This window comes from Trachurus japonicus, chromosome 15, assembly GCF_045865225.1.
Source record: "Trachurus japonicus isolate A0001 chromosome 15, Traja_1.0".
NCBI lineage: Eukaryota > Metazoa > Chordata > Actinopteri > Carangiformes > Carangidae > Trachurus > Trachurus japonicus.
Window position 1 is genome coordinate 10,067,046 of NC_140921.1, and position 27,154 is coordinate 10,094,199.

General features: G+C 41.6%; 1 protein-coding gene across 3 annotated transcripts in view; it reads right to left on the bottom strand.

The window, feature by feature from the left end:
- Positions 1–15,258: 15,258 nt before the first annotated feature.
- Positions 15,259–27,154, bottom strand: part of slc8a1b (solute carrier family 8 member 1b) — a 138,161-nt gene continuing 126,265 nt past the window's right edge. For 2 of the 3 annotated variants that reach the window (XM_085799500.1, XM_085799498.1), the window contains exons 8-11: positions 23,193–23,378; positions 22,983–23,072; positions 17,135–17,238; positions 15,259–16,805 (exon numbers count right to left, since the gene is read on the bottom strand). In XM_085799500.1, the coding sequence (XP_085655626.1) occupies positions 16,533–16,805; positions 17,135–17,238; positions 22,983–23,072; positions 23,193–23,378 (653 nt within the window). In that variant the 3' untranslated portion in view covers positions 15,259–16,532. The remainder of the gene's footprint in view (positions 16,806–17,134; positions 17,239–22,982; positions 23,073–23,192; positions 23,379–27,154) is intronic. The other variant, XM_085799499.1, reaches the window with a different exon arrangement.

Here is a 27,154-nt window from a genome sequence, read left to right on the forward strand (position 1 = left end):
TTGGCATGAGTGTGTGAGAAAGAGTTGGGTAATGTGCATGTGTGTCAGTATGTCTGGATTAGAGAGAGATAAAGATGTGGAGACGTGAAAATGAGGGTGTGTGAGTTAGAGTTGGGGATAATACGCATGGCTGTACAGAAAGAAAGAGGGAGAGTGGTACAAGTGGTTGATGGGTTTTCTGTGTGTGTGTGTGTGTGTGTGTGTCAGGTCTCACTAACTGTCGATGAGTCACACTTCACAGCTCCAATTACTGGTCTCTGTTCAGCTAATGCTGTCTGATTGGTGTTATTACTCTCTCACTCTTTATTCTCTTCCTCCCTCACTCTGTTTTTCCGTTTCTCGCACTGGCCATGAGATTAGTAGGACTTTATTATTTAATGTAATGCAGGAGTCGTACATTCAATTCACATGCACTATATAGCAGTGCATTTAGAAGTGCAATCATTTGCATAAAACTCCTTCTTCCTTTTCTTTCTTATTCTCTCTCTCTACTTTTTGTTGATCTTTAGAAGCAGCGAGTGCATTATTTTCAGAAACTAAAATCCAATGATTTGCAAGGTAAAATGTTTCTTTCATAGTCGAGTGTTTATAAACACGTTGAGAAAGAGAACAGTTCAATGCATTTTGATTGAAAAAGAACTGAATAGCATCAGCACAAATGCGGGGCTGAGAGAAATAAACAAAAGAAACCTGGTCAGCAATGATAACTAAAGAGAGACACACAGTGTATTGCACGTGTTCTGGATCTGGATCTACCCCGAGGCATCCAACAGGTCGGACTCGGACATGGCCTGGAAGATCTCCAAGGAAAACCCCCCAGGAGGCATCGTAACCAGATGCCAGAACCACCTCAACCGGCTCCTTTTGACACGACCGATCATCATCAGCAGCTCCACTCTGAGCTCCCGGCGGACGTCGGCGCTCCTCGCCCCGTCTCTGAGGCCGAGTCCGTCCATCCACCCTGTGGAGGAGACTCCTGTCACGTACTGCAGCAGCCTGCGGGGTAGGGTAGACCCTGAACACACGCTGGAGAGATTATACATCTCATCTGGCCTGGTTACACCTCAGGCTGCCCCCAGAAGGAGCAGCAAAATGTTACTGAGGCGAGGAGGGAGGTCTGGATTACTCTGCCTGGCCTGCTGACACCTTGACCTGACCTTAGATAAGCAGAAACAAATGGATGGATGGATGGATATATTGGAAGAGCGTCCATCCTGGAGGCAATAGGCGATATCCCCCATCCAAGGCAGGTGTAGGGAGGTAGATTTCAAGCCTCATAAAACTAGATTTACGACTGTATTTGGAGGCAGATATAATTTAACCCATTAGCCACAAATGCACAGACAGGAGGTCAAAAGGTCAGGAGGCTGTGAACGTCCTCATAAAGCAGGTTAACTACCTCAGGGCCTGTTCACGCTGTCGAGAGCCTCCATGTATGGATCTACAGTATACGTGCATGCGTCCGTGTGTGTGTGTGTGTGTGTAATTGAGAGCATGTCGATGTGTTAATTTTCCCATCTCCCCACTCCACATTGCCGTGGTCGTCGTCGGTTGTTGCGAAAGTGTTGCCGCGGCAACAGAAAATCGCCACAGTAACTCGACATCGTCAAGCCGCCCACAGCCTCTCAGCAGGGAACAGTCGCTGACACAGAGTAACCCACTGTCGAAAGTGTGCGTGCGTGTGTGTGTGGACTAGTACTGCATGTGTGTTTGTGTCAGTACACATGTTAGTGTGTGTATGTGCACAGTGTAGCTACCGGTATGTGTGTTTATGGGTGTCTGCAAGTGGAAGAGAGGAGGACTCAGTCATCAACTTCGGCCCAGAGAGAGGGTGGAAGACGACGAACAAGTGGGACAAGGATGGAAGACAAACTGACGCAGGAAGGAAGCGAGGATGCAAGTGGAGGGAGGAGGAGAAGGACATGAGCCTTGTCCCCCTGGGTCAAACTGACTCTGTTTTGACCGGTCCTTCTTTCCTCCTTTTCTTCTCTCCCTCCATCCATCCTCCTTTCCTGCCTCCTCCTCCTCTCTCTCTCCTTTCCTTCCTTTCTTTCTCCCTTCTTCCCCTCCTTTCCTTTCTTTGTTCCTCTATTTCTCCATCCTTCTCTCCTTCCCTTCTCCGTTCGTTCTTTCCACCATCCTTACTCCTTTCTTTCCCTTGATCCTTCCTTCTTCCTTCCCCGAACCAATCTGTTCTCCTTTTCCAATCTCCTTTCCTTCCTTCCTTCCTGTCTCGCCCCTTCTTTCCGATCTTTTCTTTCTTTCTTTCTTTCCCCCCATCCCTCCTTCTTCTTTCCCTTGACCCAGTAGAACAACAGGAGATTCAAATTTATCAATAAACCCCTATTAATCAATCTGCTTCACCAGCATTGTGTGCAAATGGTTTGATCACATGTGACAGACAACAATTAACCAAACAACTCACCAACAGACTGTGATTCGAATGTTGTTAAATCCTAAGTGGGGAAACAAAAAGCCTCCATGTGAAAAAACCAAAACAGAAAACATTGTGTTCATGTCAGATGCCATCACTCACTGGCTGATCGACAAAATATCTCTTCAGGGCTTTTTAAACTGCATTCATTAGATTTTTTTTTTGTCCACTCGGGAACAATGGAGCGAGCTAGAAATACATGTGAAGTGGTATCCGCTTTTGAGATGACTGGAACGACAAAGCTCTGGATCTCTGTGGATTCAACACCACATAATTCATATTCTTCTCATCCGTCATCATCATCATTATGAAGACATATTGGCAAGTGCAGCTTTGAGAGCTGAATAGTGTTTAAGTACAATACTGATGTTACAGCCAACTGCAGATTCTATAAATACTCTATATTATTGTAAAGTCAGGTACTGACTCAGATTCAGTTCATTTCACCAAAGGAAAATTAACATTCGCTGACGTGGAGCTTGCCTGAAATAGATCATCAGGCCAATTACATAAAGTCAGGATTATTCGTCTGTGTACAGAAATAAAGGAAGAAAATAAAACATGTGTCAAAATAATTTCAATAATCTACATCCGTGAGGTTTTTCAACAGCTTCACGGTAAAAGATAAGTATAATAATATATATGTACTCATCATGCTTGAACAGCATCATTTATGTCAATTATGGGAACTATAATTGCTTTATATTAAATATATTTTAGTGTATTATATCGACCCACTGGTCCTAAAAATAAAACCTATACAAGAGTGAATTATTGTTTAAGTAGATTTAAAAATCCAATTTGCTGCTCCCTTATGCCCAACACACACACACACAAATTATACACCTACGTGTTTCCTCCATTACATATCATGCATTAATATAATCTGGAAAAAAAGACGCGTTGAATTTATAGTTGCAAGACGCACACACACAAACACACAAACACACTGATCTGGGAGAGTTCATGCTCTGGTATTTTCCTGACATTTAATTTCAATCCATTCCATGTGTGTGAAACACCTGCTCTAACATGGCTGGCTACACACACACATGCACTCTCTCTCTCATACACACACACACACACACACACACACACACACACAGCCGTGATCGTACTACACCAGCAGCTAAAGGTAACACCAGCAGCACAACATACAGCACCAGTACGTATGGCATATGAACGGTCTAATGTGTGCATGTGTGTGTTTGTGTTCAACCTGAACCTTTGGTACCATGAGGGAGAAGTGACAGTCCCATTACTGAACACTAACTCCCCTGGCCTGCCCCAGACATCCAGAACCCCCCCCTCCCCCTCTTTCCCTTCCTTTCAGCAGGCTTGACATTTCTTCCACATAAATGCCATTTGATCTGCTGGATGTGGGACAGCAGGGCTGGAGGCAGGAAGGTACGAACTAGAATCTGTGAAGAACACGAGACATGTCAGGGAAAGATGTCAAGAAACACACACACAGCAAGAGAATAATCAATTCAGGAAAATGCCACTGACAACGACCACACACATGTGTTTCTGAAAATGTTCCATAATCAAGGAGAACCATCCATCCATCCATCCATCCATCCATCCATCCATCCATCCATCCATCCATCCATCCATCCATCCAGCCATCCAGCCCCAGCATGTTTCGCTTCACACAATTCTCTATATTACAATATAAAATACATGAATTATATATGGAACCTATTATTGATTGACTGTCAATATATGTTAGTATTGTAAACAGTGACCTCGAAATGTCTGAGTCGGGCCTAATAAATTTGCATACATTAATTAAATACTATATATCTAATTTTGATTACATGGTGTTATTAACATATATATTTGACGCCTGTCATGATATAGAAATAATAGTTTTACTGTTGTTTTTTGTATATGTTATAAACTTATATCTTCATATGTGATGAAATATGACTTAAGTTTAAGGTTTTCTTTCATCTACATTCACTCTGCCTACCTCTGTGTTTAATAATTCATTACTTCCTTGTAACCACTACTGATCTAACTTACATACAAAGCAGACCACTCCTGCTGTTTGACTAACCCTATATTTCTATGACGGGGTTTGTGACTAATAGTCTGGTAAAATTATTGCTATTCCAGCGCTGGCCGAGCTGTCATCCGCGACCTCCGAGACAGGACAGAATAATGCCTGACTCACAGACAGAAAAAAAGCACAAATACTAAAGAAATATATGAAGGTGACATGTGGACCAAATTAATGTCTAGACAGTAAAACAACGTTAGTTTGACATATTGAAGCCTAAAGAGCCGATGTGCATTTTCCTTGTTGCATTCTGGGCAATGTCCCCACGTATAAAGCCCACAAGGAGAAATGAGAGCAAGAGAGAGGTGACATTAATCTTGTGCAGCATATAGGTAGACAAATACATAAACAAACAGACACACATGAAGGCAAATAAGATAAATTAAATCAGCTCACACACAGAAGAGAAGCACTTTCCATCACTGTGTGTTACATCACTGTTTCCAGTCTATGGGCTCAACAAGGGCAAACATGTCCTGGGCAACGTATGAGCTGAACTGAGATGAGATTATTGTTAATCCTTCGTTTAAAGGCCCCACACAACCACACCGGAGGGTTTCAATTAATCTGGTTGATCAGACCTGTGTTCAGTGAAGTTATAGTGAAGAGCTGCAGGAACATCAAACAGGGGAAGAAAAAACCCCCCAGATAAAGGCTTACATTGTCTCACCTGAACATTTTGTCTTGAAACAACAACAAGCTAATGCTTTACAGGAGATGAAGGAAAACAGCAATAAACACACAGTATTCAAACATCTCGAGGGGGGATTAAAAAACAACAACCATCATTTCTTTTCAATGTGACAAAAAGTGATAAATGGTTAGTCAGCCCGGAGGGGGGAGAAATGCTTCTGTGTTATCACTGCTACGAAAACGTTTGAAATGTTGTCAAAGAAAGGGCACGAACATATCAGTATTCTCCTTGTTATCTTCAACGCAGGCGTCTCGTTTTTGCCTCTTAATGTAAATACGAGCAATGTTTCAACAGGAAGTACACGACGGGTCAAAAGTTTGTCTATTATGCTACTTCAGCTCTGCATGTGTCTTCTCACTGAACTGTTTTACAGGCTTCGGTTGAGCACTGACAGGCGTCTGAAACAAAGCAAAGTGAGCAGTGGACAGGAAATCAAGGCCGGCCCTGTTGTCTCTCACTAAGTGGTTGTGTATGATTTGACAGCCGATGCAGACTTTCTGACAGTTCTGGCTTTATTCAGCATTCAGGAGCAAACCGTGGCGCTCGCTCGCTCGCACACACATAAATTCACTGCTGATTTCCCGGCTATAGAGGAGGAGGCCGCCCACGCGCTCACCTGTCTGGAAATCAAATGTGACAGTGTAATGAGTTTTTAGACAGACACAGTGGAGTGCAGGTGATGGAAAAGAGTCAAGGTAAACACCTGTACACAGGAGCATAAACCACAAGTGAACGGCATAAAGCATGCTGCGCAAAAAGTCTCTTTTGCTGACTCATTCAGACATGTGCATTTGCAAGCATAAAAAAAGAACATCTAACCACAAACTCTTGCACATGAGATATAGAAATATAAGAAAAACTTGTTTAAAATGATATTAAAGGAAAGTCTTCACTGTACAGGAACAGAATTTAATTGTAATAGGAAGAATCCATCACTCTGCACGGTGAATGGGCTCGATCCATCACAGTGGCAGCATGGGAGGAGGAGCAGCAGCAAACACAGCTCATCCATCAGTCAGATGTTATATGACGGCGTGCAACTTTCTATCCATACGACACACCATTTACATTTTGTTTAAAAGCTTTGCAGGCTGTAATTTTCACAGCCAAAACTGTATACGTTGATGCTCCACTTCACCGGGGAGGTTGACTAGAAGTGTCGCACCTGGAAAGGTGAACGATTCATCCTCAGCACGGTCCAGTTGGTCGGCTAATTGTAGCGCATTAGAGGGTGTGTATTGGAGGCAGCAGCGAGAACCAATCACCTTTTAACCACATAAATGGATATTCAATCTTAGTCAACAATAGCAACAAATATAGCACAAAGGAGGTTTGGGTGGTCGAGGAAGGATCAATGCAATAACATCACTGTCGGATATCGGAGAGACATCCATCTTCTCAGTTTTGAGAACTCTGAAACGATTTGGCCTCACCTCCACTACGAGACCCTGTTCATTTCTGCTCAGTAGAGTCCATAAAATACACTAAAATAGCTTCAGCAAGAGATTGTTTCATATTGTTTCATCGTGCTGGCTTTAGGCAGTTGGCTCTTTGTGTAAGAGCAATGTCTCAGTGGAACACCCTACCTGATCAGAAACTGCAGCACAAATTGCAGCTTTAAAATTAAACTATGAAGTCTAACGAAGTGTTGTACTCTTTTGTGTTATAGAGATTTATGTAGCTAATGTTTTGTATGTGATCTGCCAAAGGGACTGCAGATGTAAGTTATCCTATAGCTAATCCTGGTAGGATGCATTAATTGATAACATTTATGCACTTATACAAAAATATATAAATAAAAAAGGGGCTACATCAGGTAACAGAATCGGTATGAATATGATAATAGTTAAAGGTGCCAAGTTTTAAAGGAGACATATTATGCCCCCTTTCCACAAATTAAAGTAGTTCCCAGGTGTCTTAAAGACATATCTGTGACATGCTTTGGTCAGAATATCCCAAGGATCAAACATTACCATCTCTTTCCATCCTCTCAAAACAGCCCAGTTCAGAACGACTGGTTTCAGTGCCTGTCCCTTTAAAGGGATAGTTCACCCTAGAATGATATTTCGCTCATTATCTACTCACCCTCATGTGGACTAAGGGCTGGAAGAAGTGTCAGAGTCCTCTGTCCCATCTCTGAGTTACAGGGGGTCTTGGTGTAGCAGTGCATGTCCATATAACGGTTGTAAAGGGACACCAGAGCTCTTCGTAAAAAAACACACACAAAAAAACATCCAAATACCTCCATGCTGCTCGTATGTAATGTCCGTCTTGTGCTGAAGCCCCAAATTGCGTAATTGAAAAATTAAATAAGTCTATATTTTAAGCTTGTTTGTAGCGGAAGCTTCTCAAAGCTCCTCTTCCTGGTCCGTCCAAATCTCGCGTGATTTGCGCCGGCGTCAGTGCGGTTACTGCGAATCACGCGAGATTTGGACGGACCAGGAAGAGGAGCTTTGAGAAGCTTCCGCTACAAACAAGCTTAAAATATAGACTTATTTAATTTTTTTCGGGACAATTACGCAATTTGGGGCTTCAGCACAAGACGGACATTACATACGAGCAGCATGGAGGTATTTGGATGTTTTTTTGTGTGTGTTTTTTTACGAAGAGCTCTGGTGTCCCTTTACAACCGTTATATGGACATGCACTGCTACGCCAAGACCCCCTGTAACTCAGAGAAGGGACGGAGGACTCTGAAACTTCTCCCAGCCCTTAGTCAACATGAGGGTGAGTAGATAATGAGCGAAATATCATTCTAGGGTGAACTATCCCTTTAAATGCAAATGAGCCACTGCTTGCCCCGCCCCTTCTACTGGCCCCAGGTAAGGGTGGTATTACACACCTAGTTACATCACTGGAAGACAACTGAGGAAAAAGCTCGTAAAACTACGTGCATTTCAACCTAGGGAGCCTGCACATTCCAGATTTTTTTGTCAAATCTCACATTTTGGGGGCCGGAAAGTAAGACAAACACCCAAATATATGTTAAAAAGCCTTCAAAAAGTGATATTTCCATAATATGTCCCCTTTAAAGGATGCACTGCACATGTGCATGAACCACTAACACCACAAACACCATGAACACACAGCACACTGTGATGAATGAGCTGCTGACATTGAAGCATGAATGAAAAGGCCTTCAGGAGCCCGAGGCTGAAGGATCTCAATGGAATTCAGCCATTTTTAATTTCATTATTTACAGCATGTTGTATGCGACATGACAAAATGTCGTCTGTGAGATCGGACCATGGCTGCATGTTATGTGCCTGAGAGAAGCAGAGAAGTAAAGAAAAGTAAAAGAGAGGATTAAGATCACACAAATGTGGTAAAATTGGAGTTGGCTTATGTCTGGATCAACAAAAATGTGACAAGCTAAAAAACCCAAATGGAGCTGTTCGAAACTAAAGCAGTTACAGTAAGTGAGAACTTCATTGTTCCCTGTCGAATTCATTTGAATCCACTTCCATGCAAAAAGCAGATTTAATTAGTCCATTAGTCAAACCTAATGTTCTATCTTGTAGTAGGTTAAAATGAGCTTTTCTTTAAATACAAATTAATATTTCATATCTACTAATTTCCTCCGTCAAAGAAAATCGGTGAACATAGAGTGAGGCTATGTGTCGAAGGGGAAAGTAGAAGAAAAAAAAGACACACACACAGGAAAACACAGAGCGAATTAATCAGCAGTGAAGCAGCCGGCGCGTACATCTCTGACATAAATGACAGTCAGATGAGTCCGTTAATGACATGTCAGCTTATTCAGGCAAATGTCGTTTTCACCATCGACGGGCTGAACATACAAAGAAGAATGGATGCTTGTTTGTGGAGGAGGCTGCGGGTGAGATGAGACGAGAGCTGGTTGCTTCTCTCATCCACTTTCCCCCTGAATAAAAATGTCCCTCTAATGGAAATTTGCATGATAATTAAGCTTTCATATTAAAGCTTTTCGGTACAAATTAGATGTCACACACAAGCACAAACACACAGAGAGACTGAAAAAAGAGGAGGTGGACTCGTAGGGGTCTCTGAAACAGGGTATCCCAAACTTTATTTTATTGGTTTTTATCAGAAGTACCATGTACCATGGAGAGCAGTCACAGTTAGTGGCAACACACATACAACTTTCCTCCTATCAGTTGGTGTTCAACAAAAAAAGAAGAAAAATCGATCAATTAAAAAAACAAAAACAAAAAAATTAACACACTCACGCGCACACAGAGGACAGTGGCAAAACAAAAAGAGAAGTTATCTTCATTATTACCAACATTATAACTGTTGTGGTTATTGTTCCATTTTAAAAAACACACCAAATCATATTGACAAAATATGAAGTTCCCAACTACACCCTTTGAGAGCGAAGAGAAGGAAAGAAAGAAAGAGAGAAAGTAAGAAAGGAGGGGTGGATGGATGGAAGGAAGGAAAGAGTGGCAAAGGAAGGATTAAGATGAAAAGAAAGCGATTTAGTAAGAAAAGTGACAGACGGTTCTGAGTCAGACAGATGGAAGAGTGAAGTACAGACAAATGATCCTTGGAGAGAGTCAGACAGATGGTGACACGGGCAGTTATATTTAAACTATGGATGGATATGGATGTAAGAGGAGGATGGATTGGAAATAACAGATGAATACAAAGCAGGTGTGGAGATACTGTTGAGTCAGTGGGCAGAGCAGCCAGACGTACGTCAACACAGACAGACGGACAGATGGGGGGGAAAATGCGACAGGTCCGAGGTGGAATCAAACAGAGAAAAGATCGACAGAGAAAGATCTGAAAACGCCCCTCCGATAGAAAATTAAAAAGCCCATAGGGAAAGAGATGGATGGAATAAGAGACAGATGAAATTAACGGATGATTGATTGAGAAGAAAGAGCGAGGCAGAAAGAAAGGGAAACAAGCTTCAAGCAAACTACAACTCCTCCAAAAAGGCAATATATGTCATTCTTGAGTGTAGTGAGTGTTTTCCTTTAAATAAATATGTAGAATTAATTCTCTATGGTTAGTGCGATGGCCATACAGTCCACCTCACTTATAACACTGTACAGTATATACACAATATTATTATTATTTCTTTAATGACAAAATAACCTTTAGATGTACATACAGTATTCCTCACCCTCTGTCAGAGAATACAGCCACGGTATTAGAAGTAGCAAGCAGTGTCTTTTTTTTTTTTTGTACAAATAACCCATGCAACTTCCGTATAGATTATTTATTTAAGATACATAACTCCTTTAAGATCTCATCTCTCATTCAATAACAGCAGATATTGCCTTTTCAACATTACCAATAACAAAAACAAAACAAAGAAACTTAATTAATTAATCAGTCATGTGCAAGTTACTACAAAACAGAAGACGTCATCGATCGTCATCCTTGTTTAAATTAAAAACATACTGTTGTTAAGATCTACGTACATTAAAAAAAAGGGAACTGAACAGAATAAAAGATGAACAGAAAAAAAAAACCTGAATCTGTACAACATTCAAACCATTTTTTTGTCAACACCAGGGTAATGGGATACGATTCTCTATAACTATATACAGACATGTTATCATTCATGCACAGTATCAACAAGTAGCACATTGACATTCCAAAATATGGAAAACATGGCATAGGGAGACGGAGGGTAAGAAGGGTTGGGGGGGGGGGGGTCTGGGAAGAAAAGACAGACTAATAATAATAATAATAATAATTATAACAATAAAAAAAGATCACTGCCTGTTTTTGGTTACTTTGGCAGCAGAGGGACTGAGAAAGAAAGACAGAGATAGAGTGGAGGGGTGGGGTGGGGGGAGACACAGCGGGACAGATAGACACCATAACAATACACATGCTGGGCAGGAGAAGTCCATTTCAGTCTCACTGGCCCAGAAATCAATGTATGGCTGTAACTTCATGTTTTTTTTCTTTAATATTCATCTTCCTCCTCCTTGTCTTCCTTCTCCTCCTTCCTCTTTTTTTATTTTAAAATCATCGTCCTTTTACATTGTAGTACCTGTTGAACGTTACTTTAAGGGTGGAGAATAGCTCTGGTAATGTTTTTTTTTGTGTTCCTTTCTTCTTCCTCAGCTTGTACCAACAGGGCTGTTTAGTCCTTCCTTGCATTTGTTTGTATGTTTGCTTGTTTGTTTGTTTGTCCGTTTGGTGTTGCATTTGTGTATTCCTCAGTCTGTCAGACAGACAGTTCAGTTAAGAAGTGAACGAGGCAACGGAAACGCATCATCAATTGTTACATTAGAAGCGACGTTGTTAATGGTACACAACTGATTCAACACCTTTGTATTTTTATCCTTTTTTTTTTTTTTTTCATCAGGTACAACATTATCATTGTGTACATCAGTCAAAAAACAAAACAAAACAAAACCTCTGTTGTTGTTTACATCAGAAGCAACTGTGTTAACGAAACAACATAGTAGCCGAAAAGAACCAGTGCAATGCTTCTCATTTCAAACCCTGCACGCTTCTTCGAACCCCAGCACAGAAGAATAAAAACAAAAACGTACTTCTTCTACAGCTCGTTTTTCTACTCCTTGCTTGCTCTTAGTATTATACCGTATGTACAGTGATGGCCTGGCTGACATTTGACCCTTCAAACCTCAACAGTCCAAAACTAAGGCAGGAAGCTAAATTCAAGTGCATTTATTGGTTCTCTGGCTGGACGGGTCACTTCTGAAGAGAACCTGGTCGAGTCCTTACAATCGTGGCTAATCACAGCTAACCTTCCGTTAGCCGCCTTTAGCTTCCCACCTCGGCCCGAACGCTGCGGCTGTCGTTAATCTGCCATTAGCTTCACGTCATACTAGCGTTAAAGTCAAGGTAGATACACAGAGAGAGAAAGAGAGAGGCGGTGCAGAGAAGCTGGAAGTAGCAAAAGAACTACGTCTCATAAATGAAAAATGTTAGCCTCTGGAAAAATTTGTGCAGCAAGCTAACTTAATGCAAACAACTACGTTACTGCAAGCTTTTAATCTAGTTCACTCGGACAAATTAGGCACATTTTTAAGTAAATCCAACATGATTTAGGTCAATCAAAGATAATTCATACCCTGTTGGAGCTACTCAAAAAGTGATACAAACAGCTTCTACAATGTTAATTATTGTTTCTTTTTTTTGCGCAAGCTAGCATAACTTTTTTTAAATTTTTATTTTTACAGTGTATAAACCTTCAGCTCCATGCCAGTGAAGAGACAAATGCATACAAATTTAAATAGAAAGATTTGAGTTAAGAGTTAAAACAACATCAAGGCGTCTTTTGTCTCTTTTCAGAGTGGTGAAATATGAAATATGAAGAATATTTGGTGTTTTTAAGAAAGATCCATTGGTTACAAAACCCTTTACAGGTTGAACTGCAAATATTAAGTTTTCCATTAGAAAGATTTCCCTTTGGCAAAACAGGGGTAAACTGCCACTCCAAGGCCTTCACTTGAGAACAGCTACTCTAATGGAGAGCCGTACATTGTGCAGAGTTTGGCAAATGCAAGCGTTCTGACATCCCATATTATCCTTCATTTTGGCTGTCAGAGGGCAATTTAATTATAGCGTTTATACTGAGTTATTCCAAAAATGTTCAGTGTTGGTGCAAAAGTCTGCAGCAACAGAGCTGAATAGGGAGTTTGGCCACATTTAGGTGTTGCTGGACCTTGTTGTCCCGGTTCTATCATCATCATGGGGTGGTTTTGTACTCCAAGTGCATCTTTTGATGAATTTTCTATATTTCTTATCTTCAAGATACTCGAGATTTGCCAAACTCATCCAATCCAGGGCTCTGCTCAGCTCTACTCTCTCACAGGGGGGGTTGAAAGCTGTCTGTGACAAGATTGTTGCCAAGTTTTTAAAATGGATTACGTCTAAGCCCAGACTACGTACTTTACAGATGACATTTAAGATACTAGTTATTATATTACACATCAAGTAAAAAACACAACATCAGCAGGAAAATTCTGGCCAATTCCGATGCATACAGTATAGTGCCATTTAACAAACTACAGACCTTTACGCCTACATGTACAGTAAGTTTTTGTGTACGTTGAGATGTCTGTGGTTTTGGCTGAATGAGTAAAATAGTTAACAGTCTGAAGTGTAAACTTCTCTGACAGTCGAGATAGGCTTGTAGATTTATTCTCTACACACATGTCAGGACACTTTAACGTTTCTCATTTCTAAGGAGATGTTTATATTTTATGTCTGTTAATGACTGGATCGTGAGAAAAGATTCCCAGCAGTTTGTGCCTGATAATGTCAGTTTGTCAGTCTGATGCATTTGCAGTTTAATGTGATTTTAAAATTTAAATTTGTGGTGTTGATTGTGTCCGTGCTCCTACTTGTTTACTAGCTTCCCTAGTGCTTAACAGGGGGTTTCAAAGATGCTTGGCTGTTGCTTGAGATTACGTTTTGTAGCTGAACCATGTCCACATTTATCTTTTTGGTTGGAAACAAATCCAGTCATATTGTGCCTCTGTCCCATCATGCACACAAACCCCAAATTCAGTTAGAGGAGGGCAAACAACACCTCAAAACAATAAAGCGACTCTACAGAGGATTTATTGGTAGAGCCCAGCGTGGGTCTGTATCATAAACTGAGTTTCACTTTGGGCTGAACCCAGGCTCTCTGCTATCACAAAGATGATTAACTTTTCACCAGGGTAACTCACCATGGCTGCGCTGCTAATTACCAGCTCACTGGGCTCATAGACGATGCTAATTAGCACACTGAAATAATGAGGCGATAATAGACTCATTATTTCTACACACCCCAACATGGACAAAATTACTACACCATAAAAAGTCCAAGTGATGTTGCAAATTTGAAATCAACTCCATTTGCGGATGAAGCTGCATATAGCTGGATAAGAAAATGCTGAGAGTGGCCAAATGACCCAGATAGCACTAACATTGCAAGAGGTGTAGTTTATGGAGGCGGGTGTTTTCCAACATACAGCCAACTGAATGGCTTGTATGAAAGATTTACATTTGAAAAATCGACTCCAAACCTTTGTGAGCTCGATAAACAGAGTCTGGCTGTTTAAGATTAGATGTACCCAATGGGAAAAGTCCCTACAGAACCACTGTAGTGCAACGGTCTTTGCCCCTATCTGTTAGTAAAACTGCTTCCCCACCAACTACAAATACCTTTAAACCTTTCTGTCATCAGATGGCTCAAAGGATAAGAATGAAAACTGGCTGCCGAAGTAAAAAAAGTTGAGTTTTCAAGGCTGACGTGAAGCAGTGAATCGTGCAGATTACATTATGAGACTTTACTCAAGAGAAAACACGTGCCCTTGAATAAAGGCATAATATGAAGTCAGATGTTCATTGCTTCCTTTGGGCTAAGGCCTTCATGATCCACATGACTGAAGGTTTGTATGTTTAAGCATAGCAATGAGCGGGGGTGGCCTGGGAAAAGAACATAGTGGGTATGATTTAATTTGGAATAAGGCTGACTGCAATTTATAAGCAGTCTTCGTAATCAACTGGGAAAGACTCCCACCGACGAACGTTGAAGCCTTGTCTGCTTTTTCCAATATTTGGGCAACTCTGGAGACTAAATGAAGCTGTTAAACTTTTATTTCATCCATTATTTTTTTTCTTTTTAGAGCCACACTAACAACTACGCAAGTGATGAATAAGGTTAAGGAATACAAATCCCTGTTAAAGAGCCCCCTAAGGACCAACCTATGTGAAGAATCATAAATCAAGGGTCAGGTTTAGGGAGTAGTGGTCGTCTCTTTTTTTTCTTTCTTTTTTTTTTTTTTAACAAAGCCCTTGAGGATTTTGATTGGTCCACTGACCAGCCAGGGGTGGGGCGAGGGTGGGGGTGGGGGTTGCTTAAGACACACAGGGATAATAACTGAAGCTGTCGAGTGAACCAATGGGGAAAGCTGCATCATCAAAGTGAGATAAACGATGACAGAGGCAGTTAACAGACATGAGGTTTCACTGAGGGCGGTACCTATGGTTTTTTCTTCTTCTTCAAACTCTATTGCAATGTTACGACTGACACGTGACGGTGGCAATCTCATCGGTGGAAAACCAGGTAACAGATTTCCACGGTTTAAAAAAAACAACAACACAAACACACGTAAGAGTAACCTAGATATTTATGCAATGATAGTAGTTTCTCTAACAGTTTTAAACGGTAGAGTGGCCATTGTGTCCTCTCAGACGTGGCCTTATTAAAGGTAAAAGCAACACTAACCCCTTTCTTGATTCAAATTAGACCTTAAATCATTTACATCTACAGTATAAAGCAACAGAAAGAAGAGGGCCCGTTCAGGAGCGCATGGCGTAACCGAGACATTCAGAAGGAAAGTAGTGGAGCTGTAATGTATGTTCAGCTCTTTGTATTTACATTTCTAACCTCAGTGATGTTCAAAACCGTTCACGTCATCAAACAAAGAGTCTTAACTCAGCATTTTCTACAGGCTGGGAGAGAGCGAGGGTCTGAAAGACCTGCAAATACCAAAGCGAATCCCGTCCCACGCGGGGTGGCGGCAAAACGAGAGGCGTTTTTTTTTTGTTTTTTTTTCTTCACAGTACTTGAGACCATCTCTCCACAACACACAAGCACAGAAACACACAGTCACACGCACCATCAGCACTCGCACAGTTTGTCGTCATTAAAACAGTTGTGGCGATATATCCGGTTTCATCATGATTGTGTTTGTCAGTATCGTCTGTTCATGCACGTACTGTACATACTCATACAGTTACTCTGTCTCTTCCTGTCTCACTTGTGCCTGTTACTTTTTGCTGGACGCCAGAGTAGCACTGATCCAACTGGAGAGGGAGGATTCATGAGGGGAAAATGCTGTTGTTGAGGTCGCACATCCTCGCGCCTGTGATGGTTGCTTCTCATTTTGATTATTGTATAGTTGAACCAGCTGGGAAATGTTGTGTGTGTTTATTTCTGTGTTTGTGACTTTGGGGATTAGATTTATGTAATTAAATCAGGCGAGGGTTTAAGACAGCTTGATTAGTTTGGATTTGTAGGTCAAGAAAAAAAAAACGTACTCCACAGTTTATTCAGTTCTCCACCATTTTTCCATCTTCTGAGCCATTTTCTCTAGGTCCTGTGATTTTCCTGTTTGCTGTCGTCCTTCCATGTATCCGTACTTCTTCCCCTTCTGTTTTAAGATGCTTTAACGCATCCTCCATTCCTTCATCTGTACATCCATCCATTCATCCGTCAATCAATCTATTGCGTAAAGGGAGGGAGTGATAGATCAGTGAGACAGCCGTAATTTCCAAATCTATCCATTTACCCACCTCCCCCCTTGGTTTTCTTCCTCTCCATGCTCTCCTTCTGTCCCACCCTTTTCCCGTCTTCACCTCCTGTCACCTTAGAAGCCCTGGATGTGGCAGTAGGCTTCCAGTGAGGAGAAGAGGATGTAGAGGAGCCACAGGCTGATGAACAGCATGGTGGTCAGGACCTTCGCAGTCCGGGGCCCGCCCAGCTCTCCGCCGATCTCTGGCCGCCTTCGGTACATCAGCGTGCCGACGCAGACGAAGGCAAAGATGGTGAAGAGGGTGACGGAGAAGGCCAGCCTGCCAGGGTCCACCCTGAACTCCTCCCCGCGGCTTTGATGGTAGATGGCAGCGATGGACCACGCCACCTGCCAAACACCATCACAGTCAGCTTGAATAACACGAAATGCAATGAATGCTCACAACAGCTGCGACCACACAGGCAAAAAAAATGGGCGTCATCATAGAGGGAATAGATGGCTGCCACTTCACGGGTCATGCAACTTCAATCACACGTCATTGTAATAACATCTCAGGAGCAGGATCACACAGATTTAAAGACAGCACTCGTGCAGCAACATCTTCATTTCTACAAATACACGATAGTAGTAACTGACATGGCAGCATGACAAGCAGCGCCGCATTTACACTAGCAATGAACCTGTCAATCACGCCCCCTAGATGAGCCAGTACTCACCCCGATGCCCAGGAAAACATTGACAGCGTTGGAGCCCGTCACGTTACCGATGGATGCGTCTGCATACTGATCCTGGATAGCGGCTACCTTACTGGCAAACGTATCTGGATGGAGAGAGGAGTTGCAGAGATCAGATTTGTGTAAATAATTTCAACAGATTCAATTCAGTGGATGTGTAAACATTTTTATTATTATTGCAAACGGCTGTCCAGGGATATAGGATTGTGTTTTTAAAAGTAATCTGGCTCCATACTGTCAAATGTTACACTGTATTACATGTTTTCATGCTCTTTAATGGAAATTATTTTGAACAAATAATAATTTATTGTAAGAAACTCTGTTTTAGAGACAAAAAATGTCTCATACAGTGTATTTATTGATTGTCATCCTTTACACTGACAGTAGAGTGTGCTTTACTGGTTGGAGTGGAGACATACACAACTGCAGCAACAGAGCAGAAAGAATGAGCTATTGGCTGCCATACAGACTCTCATTTCCGCATTGGCGCTACTGTTAAGCGCTGGAGACTTCATGTGAGACTCTTCGGTCTGTGATTGTGTCTTTAAAACTAATTTCAGGGTTGAGGTCACTCTTTCATCCCTGAGCACCATGTGACCCTGTGCTGGTGACAGGTCTGTTTACAGGGTACAAAATAAAGACATTCATCCCGGTATTATGCTGTAGCCTACACGTCATCGATCTGAGCCGCTGCTGATAAATACCCATGTCTACCACACAGTCATTTGACCCAAGAGCGAAGGCCCATTGTGCTGTTTTCTATTGCAGACAAAAGCCTGATGTTCGCCATTTTCTTTGACCAGTGGACAAGGAGCTATAAAGAATGGATAGATTTCACTTTAAGTGAAACCGTGACCTTTCTCCAGCGCTGACATTAGGCCTGATTTTGTCTTTATCATTTAGTTAATAACAGGAGCCAATGAAAATCTTGATTCTGGTGACAACTTGGCCTTTCTCCTTCTGCCACCATCAGCTACAAACTGTTCTCGTTTTTGAATTCAAACAGTAAAGGCTACTATGGAGATGATTAACACTAGGTGGGTGTCTTGTAAATTGCAGATTGATTGTTTTATAATGTATCGCACTGATTAATATTAATGTTCAATGATTGGTGATTCAGTGTAAATTAGCACCGTTTGAAAGTAGAAACAGATTTACTCTTGTTTCTTAACTCACAACAGTCATATTTGTGAGTTACACAAGACCAGTGTGACAGGGAAGGACGCCTTTGATAGATGCAGCACACTTATAATTATTAGTACAGAACACCGTGCAAATCCTGTTTTCCACATTCAGACCGGGAACCTTAAATTAGAAACCACAATCTTTAATCCTGTTACAGTGTTCTGTCGCTGGCAGCCAGCGCGGGCCAGATTTGGACTGAGATCAATAAATTACAAGGCTGAATCTCACTTTGCAGGGGCAAACAAATCTTGGCCTGACAACTAATCAGTGCTGCGATGCTTGGTCCCAAAAATTCCCTCCTCTTGTTTCATCTCTGCCAAACAATGGCAGCTTCAAAGGAACAGTTTTTCCTTGCCGTACTAAAAGCAGCTTTGGATTTGGATTCTGCCAAACCTCAACAATAGGGCTCTTTTCTTAAGAGCATAAAGAGCAGGAAAATAGTCAAATGGTCACTCAGTCCTCTCTTCTATTACTAATTTTCTTGCCGTATTCTCCTACAGTACTTAGTGGTTCATGTCCTCTTGCTCCTATGCGGCGGATAAAGCTAGGGGAGATTAGTGCTGAGGAAACAAGGAAATTAAGGAGAAAAGGGAGAAAAAGGATTTTTCTGGAAGCGAAGTGAAGTACCGGAAGAAGGACCGAGGAGGAGGAGAAAGAGAGTTTGGAGGGTGGACGAGGCAATGGGCCAAGGAGAGAGTCCAGTAAAGATAAATGTCCTCATACACCTTAAGGCTTCAAGGACAGGCCTGCTGGGCTCGACTGAGTGTATGTGTGTGTATGGACGCTCGAGCTGAACACTGTGTCTACTGTGTGTTAGTGAACGATGCCACCTGGGTCCAATCTGATGCCATAACTCCACCAGCTGGCAAAGACATGTGCGTGTGCATCAATTGGTCTTTGAGTGTTTGTGTGGCTGATTGAGTGGGTGAGCGCGTGGTTGCTTTCATGTTTGGTAGCAGCATGTGTGTATTTGTATATGTGTGTGTGTGTGTGTGTGTGTGTGTGTGTGTGTGTGTGTGTGTGTGTGTGTGTGAGAGAGAGAGAAACAGGTTCCACTCTGCAGCTCCTTCTGTGAGAGTCGGCCTCCCTGGAGAGCTTTCTGCCCTTTTCCTCAGCCGTTCTGTCAATCAAAGATTCTCTCCATCTCTCTCTCTTTCCTTCATCTACCTCCTAAATCCTGCACTCTGCTGCACCACTTTCCCCCTACGGGCTCTTGAAGTGGAAAGACTCGTTGGGGAGCACTCGCGTGCTCATGGCAATCTGGCAACCCTCCTGCACGCAGACAGCCTTTTGCTTGTTGAGGAACATTTGGTCGGAGAGGAAACGCTTATGGTCAATAGGTCATGAAAATAATTATACATCATCATCTAATAGTGGAACATCTGAAGATAATCTGAAGGAAGAGTTGGATGACTAGTTCTTGGAACTAGTACATGGAAAAAAAACCCATCTCCTGTTTGTTTAAAATAATATAAAACATATATACATTTTCTCAAACAAATGCCTTCAGATGATTGTTAATATTGATTGACCCTCTGATTGTTTCACCATTATCTGATAAATGAGGTGAAATCCTTCCTTAATTCCTCTCTACAACTTCCAGTGGCCAGTTATTAATTCCACAAAACTGCTAATTTTCAAACCAAATATTTAGTTTCATTACTTTAACATAATCTAATAACTGGAAAAAAGAGAAAACTAATAATTTTTCTTGTGCTCATCTTCACCATCCTCTCCCAGTTATCTGAGCATCAGCTCAATGATTTGTGGCAGGATGTTTTCAGACTCAAGGAAGTTGAAATAACATTTTATTATGACTTAAATGACCTTAATATCCTGGACAATTTAAAACATGCTTTTTTTTGCAACCAGCAAATCCTCTGAAAAGCAGAGAGCATTTTAGGCCCCTGTCCTTGTGGGTGAATTCTCTCTGTTGCCTTCAGGGCGCCGTTATGCCCTTCCTATTTGTAAAACAAATTGCTTCTCTAAATCATTTGTCCCCTCTGCACTCAGACTTTTAAATTCATCATAGGGTTTTTGTTCTATTCTTTATTTCTTAAAAGCTTTTTTATATTATTATTATTATTGTGAATTGCCCCTTGTGGGATTAATAAAGTTGTTTCGAATTTGAATTTGAATTCATATACATTATACCATAGTTATAAAGAATTATACTGATAAATGCTCTGTAGATGATTTCCTGGTTGCAGTACTTTTTTCTTCCTCATGCAACAGTGGTACTGTATCACTGTATCACTTATTCATTCATGCTCTGCCTGCCTTTGCCATTCAACTTGCTTCTTTGTCTCTTCACACCCTGACACTCCCCCCTGTGCTGCAGTAACCACAGCCCCTCCGGCCACTTTACTCGTCTCCACCCACTTATCAGTTACTTGCATATATACCATCTCTTTCTCTGCCAGGGTATCTACTGTGGCTTCCATGCCGTATCCATCCAGCCCTGCTGCTTATCTGTGTTAGCCTGCCTGTCTTTGACCACCTGCCTGTTGTTTGGGTTTCTTCCTGTCCCCTGTGCCCTCGCTGCTCGTCCCTGCCCGCTTTTGTCCGCCTCGTCTGGGTCGAGGTGAACCGTTTTGAACTTTTGTCTGAGTTGTGCATTTGTGTCCTCCCAGTCCTGAGCCGTGACAAGCTGTTTATGTCAAGCGAGTCCCACGGCGCGTTTCTCTCGGTTTAAATGTCATTCTCGACTCTGTGAGGCCGACATGAAATGATACACATCACACACTTGAGCTGAATTTTCTTGTGTTTGTAAATCTCTAAACAGTGCCACTCTTGTTGTTCTGTTTCCCTCCTATATGTGTGTGTGTGTGCATGTGTGTGTGAGCCTCGCTAACTGTGATAAACGAGGTTAATCATTATGGAACCACAGCACAGGATGGGTTTTATTAACTCTAATAGCCACAGATCTGGAGGTCTGTTTCTTTGTGTGAGTGTGTGGGCCACAGGAGGTTCTGTTAATAAGACTGAGAGACTCTGAAAGGCTGAATCACTTTGTTTCCATTCTGCAGGTCAACACATTGTGTACAGTATATCCGTCTGTGTGTGTGTGTGTGTGTGTGTGTGTGGGTATGTATGTGTGTGTACCTCTGTTTTTCAGCTGCATATGTCCATAAATTCAACTGTTAGCAAGTGCGCACTGTTTGAAAGTCGGCCTGTACATATACTGTATGGTAGGCATGCAGGTACATGTGTGTAAAATACTATGTAATAGATCACTTTCATCCCTGAGGTTTCTAAATAGGAGGACAGAGACCGCTTGAGCTTGACATGACAAATAGCCATATGCTAATAACACATGGTAGCCCTAGTACAGGTGTGTATGTGTGTGTTATGTGTGTGTGTCACGCCTATTTCAAGCCTTAATGTGTTAACGTGAGAGCGTGTAAGACTGTTTATCTAGTTAATTAAAGTTGCGCATTGGGCATGTTGTATCTCCTGTTCAAACATGTGCTGCATGTATGTGTGTGTGGGTGTGTGTGCAGACTGGGGCCAGGGTTAAAACGTATTTAGCTGGCTCTCGCAGTCATCGGTCATTCCTCATGTTTAGAGGATGATCCATGCTGCTGTCTGCAGACGGCAGAGCTTCGTCTAACAGGCTCCCACATACGAAAACACACTGGAGAGACTGAAAACCACCTGGTCAGTCGTCGTCAAAGCTCTTGTGGCAGGAAAGCATGCGTACGCTCGTTTAATCTTTGCTCTTTTTGTCCCCTACATTAATCTTCACTGTAAATAAAATGAATAAAATCTAAATTAATTTGTAGGGTCGTCCTCAATTAAAGAAGGTCTGTTAATAATATGTTTTAATTAATCATTTATTTCAATCATAGTAAACGTATCTCTTCTATCTGCTGTATAGTTTTCAATTTGCCTGCAGCGCCAGTGCTTATTAAAGACTAAAGCAAGTTTGCGAAGATTATCGTGATGCCAGAGATGTGACAATCATTTCCAAGTAATGAACAACGACTAATGGCCCATTTCCCATAATTAAATAACCATAAAAATCTAAAAATGTCTTACTTTGCCAAACCCTAATGGCTGGATTCGCTGACTGATTGAAGAAGCGGGGGCAGATCTCGTAATTCATCATAAACTCAAGTAAAAAACAAATCCATTTTTCCCCCCACATCTCACACATCATCATCTTTGTGGAAGTTTCTATACAGATACACTTGCAGCTCAGCAGCACACTGCAGCACCTGGGCTTCTTTCCATTTTCTATTACGACCACCATTGATTTTTGTTTTACCTGATTGTTGCATCAAAGTGCACAGACTTTAAAAAGGCTTTTAGATGCAATCACCACTGCAGGGATATACTCTGTTAAGTTGAAGAAGGAAACGGGGGAGGGGGGTTGCAGCTCCTGGTAATAAAGACTGAGGCAGGTAATAGAAAATGTCAAAGTGCACACCCTGGAGGAGATCATTGATGAACGCAGATCTATTCCTACATTTAAGACCTTTGGGTGTTATGAGGCCTTATGAAGCTAAATGCCACACGTGGAGGGAGAGAGGTCTTTGATTAAAGCTGGCAGTAAGTCCAATACAGGGTAATTAAAATGGATGTGGTGTTGAATCAATATCTGCTCACAATACATACCCTGAACATACACGCACACACTTACCTGGTACAGAGGTTCCCAATGCAACAAATACTACTGCTGTGACTGAGTCTTTCAGGCCCACTGTGCAGCCAAAATGAGAGGCGAGGTCCCCTGCGATGACACAAAAGGAACATAAAGATCAAACTCACAGCATATTTGTTTTGTAAAATAACACACAATATATGATGTATGTTAAAATTTCGCAGTCTTCTTCCGTTGTTGTGGTCGTACCGATGACGGCGGTGAGCAGCCCGATCATGGCGATGGAGACGACAAAACAGGCCCAGCCGTTCCAGTAGTCTGTGGGCGGGACGAAGGCGAACAGGACCTTCCAGAAGACGGTGAGGAAGTGCATGACGTAGTCGAAACATGACGGCAGCTTCTCCTCGCCGCACTCCTCGTCGTCATCATCCTCACCTGGGGGAGAGAGAATTTTAAGTTTTTTTAAGTTTAAGACATTAGTTTGTTACATCAGTGTCTCTCTGTGCATGACGTCCCATCATGGAAAGACTGTCTGTGGAAGATGCCGATGCCTTTGATTAGCTGCAGCTGAACTTTAAAATGCATTTTCCACACAGACTGCATCACATTAAAAGTGTGAACCTCTCCTCGACTGAGCAATAAGAGGTTCTGTGAGTTTATGAGCGCATTAATTCCAGAGGGAAGCTATCAAGTCTAATCAAATTTTCTTAAGCCTCAAACGAGCTGGAGATTGACTATGTAAACATCATGTTGTACGTCATGTTGCCTTTTCAGCCACACTTGACTTTATGGATGGCGGTGTAATGACTAATTAGCCATTTGCAAAACTAATGACATTTCCTTCAGCTTTGAATAAAGGCTGTTTTTTAGTGCTAATTAGCAAACATTAGCAATGCTAACACTAAACTAAAAGGTTAACACGGTAAAAACAATTATAGATGCTTCACATCAGGATGTCTGCAGTGCTGAAAGGGCTGTGGCTTTTTTTATGTTGTGACTGGAAATCCTGGGAAATAACGACATAGACCAATGAACTCTGCAAAGACTCGGTTGCTGAATGTTTAATATCCATTTCTTTAAATTGAATTTTGCAAACTAGATTAGAATAACAGCAGCATTATATTATAACAAAGCGGATGGAGATACCAAACTTCATTATGTGTATTTATGGAACAAACTGACAAATAGAGATTAAAAAAAAAGATGCTGGACACAGGAAATCAGAGCTAATGTCCTCTGTCCATCACCTGAAGAGGAAAGGATTAAAGGACTCGGTCTCGGTCTGCGACTTTCACTGCAGCACCAGGGTCAGAAGTTTAAGTGTAGTGACAGACATGTCCTGTGAAATCCATTATCATTACAGAGATTAAAAAAAGACCCAATTTACCATCACTTCTGATCCACTGTCTGGCAGGTGTGTGTGTGTGTGTATGTGTTTGTTTGTGTGTGTGTGATGTCAGTATCAAAGACTAATCACTGCCTCAGGACATGGACAACAGCCAACCACATACTGTTTGGGTTTGTTGTGCATGTGCATGGTTGTGTGTGCGCGCGCGTGGCTAAACCTGGGGGAAAAGTTGAAACATGACATTCAAATGCGACCCACACACGCACACACATACACACACACAATTCATAGTCTATGCACTCCTCTCTGTAGTTGGCTGTAGCTCTGCTCCATTTATAAAAATAAAAAAAACGAGTCAGATGAATGAATAAAGCGGACTACCTGCTGCTTCAATGAAACGCGCTGACGGGGTAAATCCCAGCCAAAGCCATGATCTCTAATTGATTTCACCCGCATCATTCAGTCACTGCATACTATTAACCTTTCAAGAGCTGCTGATGCATCCAAATGCACAAACACAAACAAGCTAACAAGCCTAAACTGAGCCGAGCCTCCTTCTACCACAGGAACTGTCGATCCTGCTGAAGAGGAGGAACTCTTATTCATGTCTTTTATTTTTGCTGAAGTCTTTTTCATTCACATATTTCTTGCAAAATACACTTGATTTTGAGTGTTGTGCACTGTCTTTAAGTTCTTTATATCATTCCCAATAAAGACAGAAGCAGAAATCTTTATTGATTGGATGCACAGTGGGTCATAAAGTAAATTTTGGCCCTCAATATTTTTAGTTTGGAAGAAACCAGAGGCTTAAAAAAAGCCTCACTCTCTCACACACGCACCCTTCATTTTTCACTGATGGGTAAATTAGTTTCTTCTGAAATGCGTCTTTTGGGACTGAATGCATGAGTGCATAGCCTTGGCAAAAACTGTCATAACAGATAATAAAGCAGTAAAACATCTGCAAGAAAACCAACAAAAAAACAATTCAGCTCCACACTTGAATTGTTTTTGGCTTGATGGTCCCACAACGAGACAGGCAGCTTCAGCTCTGACCTTCTGCAGTAAGCACCACGCGAGCCGGCCTGATATTTAAGTCATTAAACAAAAGTCATGAACCGGATCCAGACTGTGTGTTGTTGCAATTACTAGGTGTTAGTGTGGGTTAACACAAAGATTAATGTACTCTATCTAAAAGGGCCAATCATTTCCTCGGGGGTCGTGCACTTTGTTTAATGTAATTAAAAATAAATGTTCCACATTTAGAGTGAGTAAGCTACTTAGAGCAAATCAAACACCAGTTATAAATGAACAGTGGAAGGTCAATGCAGGGTGCAAGGACCTGCTCCACTATTATGGCTTGGGACACACACACACTTACACACACATACACACTAGGTAATGAATCCTAAACCAAGACTTTCTACCTGACTTGTGTCACTTTTTCCTTTCAGCAGCCGCTCTCCTTTCTGCCCACACAGTCTGTCATGACTGACTGGAGCCACTTCTCTCTCTCGCTTTCTTCCTCTGGTTTTCACTCAAGTGTTTATATGAGCTCTTTTGTAACAACCTTGTTCTCTTTCTTTTCATTTCCTGTCACTGTATATGGAGGCGTTAATGACTTGGTTCCGCCATAAAACCCATGGGAAGAAAAAAAAAACACAGTCTGGAACAACCACAGTGGTAAAATCATAATGCATTGCAGATATGTACTAACGTTTAACTTTCCATCATTGGTCACATTTTGCTGATAACATCTTTATATAACTGAACGTTCTCTGTGACTTTCGTGCTTCATCCCTCTACAAACCTCTGTCACGCTCTAAATGCCGTTGTTAGCGTCTTTGTCCCATTTTCTGGATGTATGCGTGATAGTCTCTGTTATTTATTTGGCGCCTCATTAGATTCCAAGAAGCCGCTGTTCTCTTAAATACAAATGAAACAGCGACTGAGGAGAAATAAGTCAGAACATAAACATCAGAGGTAAATTGAAATCACTGAAATCACTGAAAAAGAAATCAATAAACATTCCCATAAACAAAAGTAATATTGAATTTCTATTACTGGAGTATATGTAAAAATAAATTAAAAACCGACTAGAAGTTGGAACAATTTCAAATATTGACACATACTGTATGTAGCCAATACAAATACGTACAGTATGTTTATGTGTGAATGCTTAGACATATTGGATTTATTGGAAAAATCCTTCTCAAAGCCTGTCAATATGTATTCTGTTATTATATATCTAATCTAAAGCATCTAAATATCAAGTATACAGAAAAACAAATGTCAGTAGGAGACGTATTTCATATTATGTTATGAATTTATATGCTCATATGTCCAAAGACTTGGGTATATACTGTATGAACTTTATATAGGTAGCTTTATGGGATGGCATTAAATCTTAATGAAAAAACAAACATAACTTGCCAAAAAAAGAAGAAATAATGTCCAAACAAGAAATAAAAAAAAATCACATCTATATTATTTGCTGGTTAACATTTCAGGCTAATACGACAGCCGCTAACACAGGCTTCTCTATCCAGAGGCAGCACCATGTGAATGTGCTCGACATAAAGAAAATATCTCTTCCTACCCATGCACACACACTAACACACCCATATCAGTGCTCTCTCTCTTGCCTTCCAGGGGTATTAGTGTGCGCTATCTCTCTCGCTGCTCACTGAGCGTGCCCAGAAGCTGCGTTCTCATAGGTCAGGGCAGAAATGGTCTGCAGCTCTCATCCACAGGCTGCCAGCCAAGCAAGGTGCGTGTGTACACGAATGTATGGGACCGTGTGCTTGGAGTGATATGTTCTGGGCTCAGGAGACTTGTAGGAATCATTCATACCACACAAACACAC